Raw genomic sequence first — 870 nt, 5'->3', positions numbered from 1 at the left:
CGAGCCGCGGGGCGGAGATCCACCTCCCGGGGGCGGGGCTCTGGCCGCGGGGCGGGGCTCGAGCCTCCGTGGGGCGGGGATCCACCTCCGAGGGGCGGGGCTCGAGCCTCCGAGGGGCGGGGATCCGCCTCCGAGGGCCGAGGCTAGGGCTGTGGGGTGGGACGGGGCTAGGGCTGTGAGGTGGGGCGGGGCAGCCCCCGGATCCGCCTCCAGCACCGCCCCGGGGCGCTCCGGTGACTGGTTCTACCCGCCGAATCGGCGCGCCGGCCGGTTCCAAAGCGCTTTAGGTGTGCGGATTGCGGCTCCCGCGCCCTCGGTCTGTGCCAGCCTCAGGTAAAGGCAACTCCCGCCCACTCGCCGCCGCCCTATATGTGGCCCGCCGCGGCTGTAGGGCCCTGGAGCGCGCCTGCCGTCCTCCGAGATGGAGCTGGCGGAGCGGTTTCTGTTGGACGCGCTCGCCTACTTGGAATGCGCCCTGGGTGTCCTGTTCTCCGTGCTGCTTGAGGTGGTGGGTTTGCCCTATGGGCGCTACACGTCGCCTGGCTCCGCCTGGCAACTGTCGGCCACCACCGCCTGGGTGGTACAGGAGCTGCCCTCGCTGGTCGTGCCACTCTTCGTGTGCGTCGCCACGGCTGCCGAGCGCCTCTGCCGCTGGCCCAACCGCGTCCTCCTGGCCATGTTTGTGGTCCACTACATACATCGGTAACAGCTGGCGTTCCCGGCCCGGCTCCCGCTGCCTGCGACCCCGGCCCGGCACCCTCTGCCTGTGCCCGCGCCCCTCGCCCCCGGCCGGGCCTCCGCTGCTTGCGCCCCCAGCCGGGCTCCCTCTGCCCGCGCTGTCCCCCTTCCCCGGCTCGGCTCCCCCTGCCT

At 73.4% G+C, this 870-nt stretch overlaps 1 protein-coding gene across 3 annotated transcripts in view; it reads left to right on the top strand.

Annotated features, from left to right (window-relative positions):
• Positions 1–339: 339 nt before the first annotated feature.
• Positions 340–870, top strand: part of SRD5A1 (steroid 5 alpha-reductase 1) — a 16263-nt gene continuing 15732 nt past the window's right edge. Inside the window, exon 1 of one of the 3 annotated variants that reach the window (XM_039842810.1) lies at positions 340–702. In XM_039842810.1, the coding sequence (XP_039698744.1) occupies positions 422–702 (281 nt within the window). In that variant the 5' untranslated portion in view covers positions 340–421. The remainder of the gene's footprint in view (positions 703–870) is intronic. The other 2 variants (XR_005648681.1, XM_039842809.1) reach the window with 2 other exon arrangements.

The sequence above is a fragment of the Pteropus medius genome, unplaced genomic scaffold (genome assembly GCF_902729225.1).
Source record: "Pteropus medius unplaced genomic scaffold, Ma_sr-lr_union100, whole genome shotgun sequence".
Taxonomy (NCBI): domain Eukaryota; kingdom Metazoa; phylum Chordata; class Mammalia; order Chiroptera; family Pteropodidae; genus Pteropus; species Pteropus medius.
The sequence above is the reverse complement of the archived record's forward strand: the minus strand, read 5'-3'. Positions and strand labels throughout refer to the sequence as shown.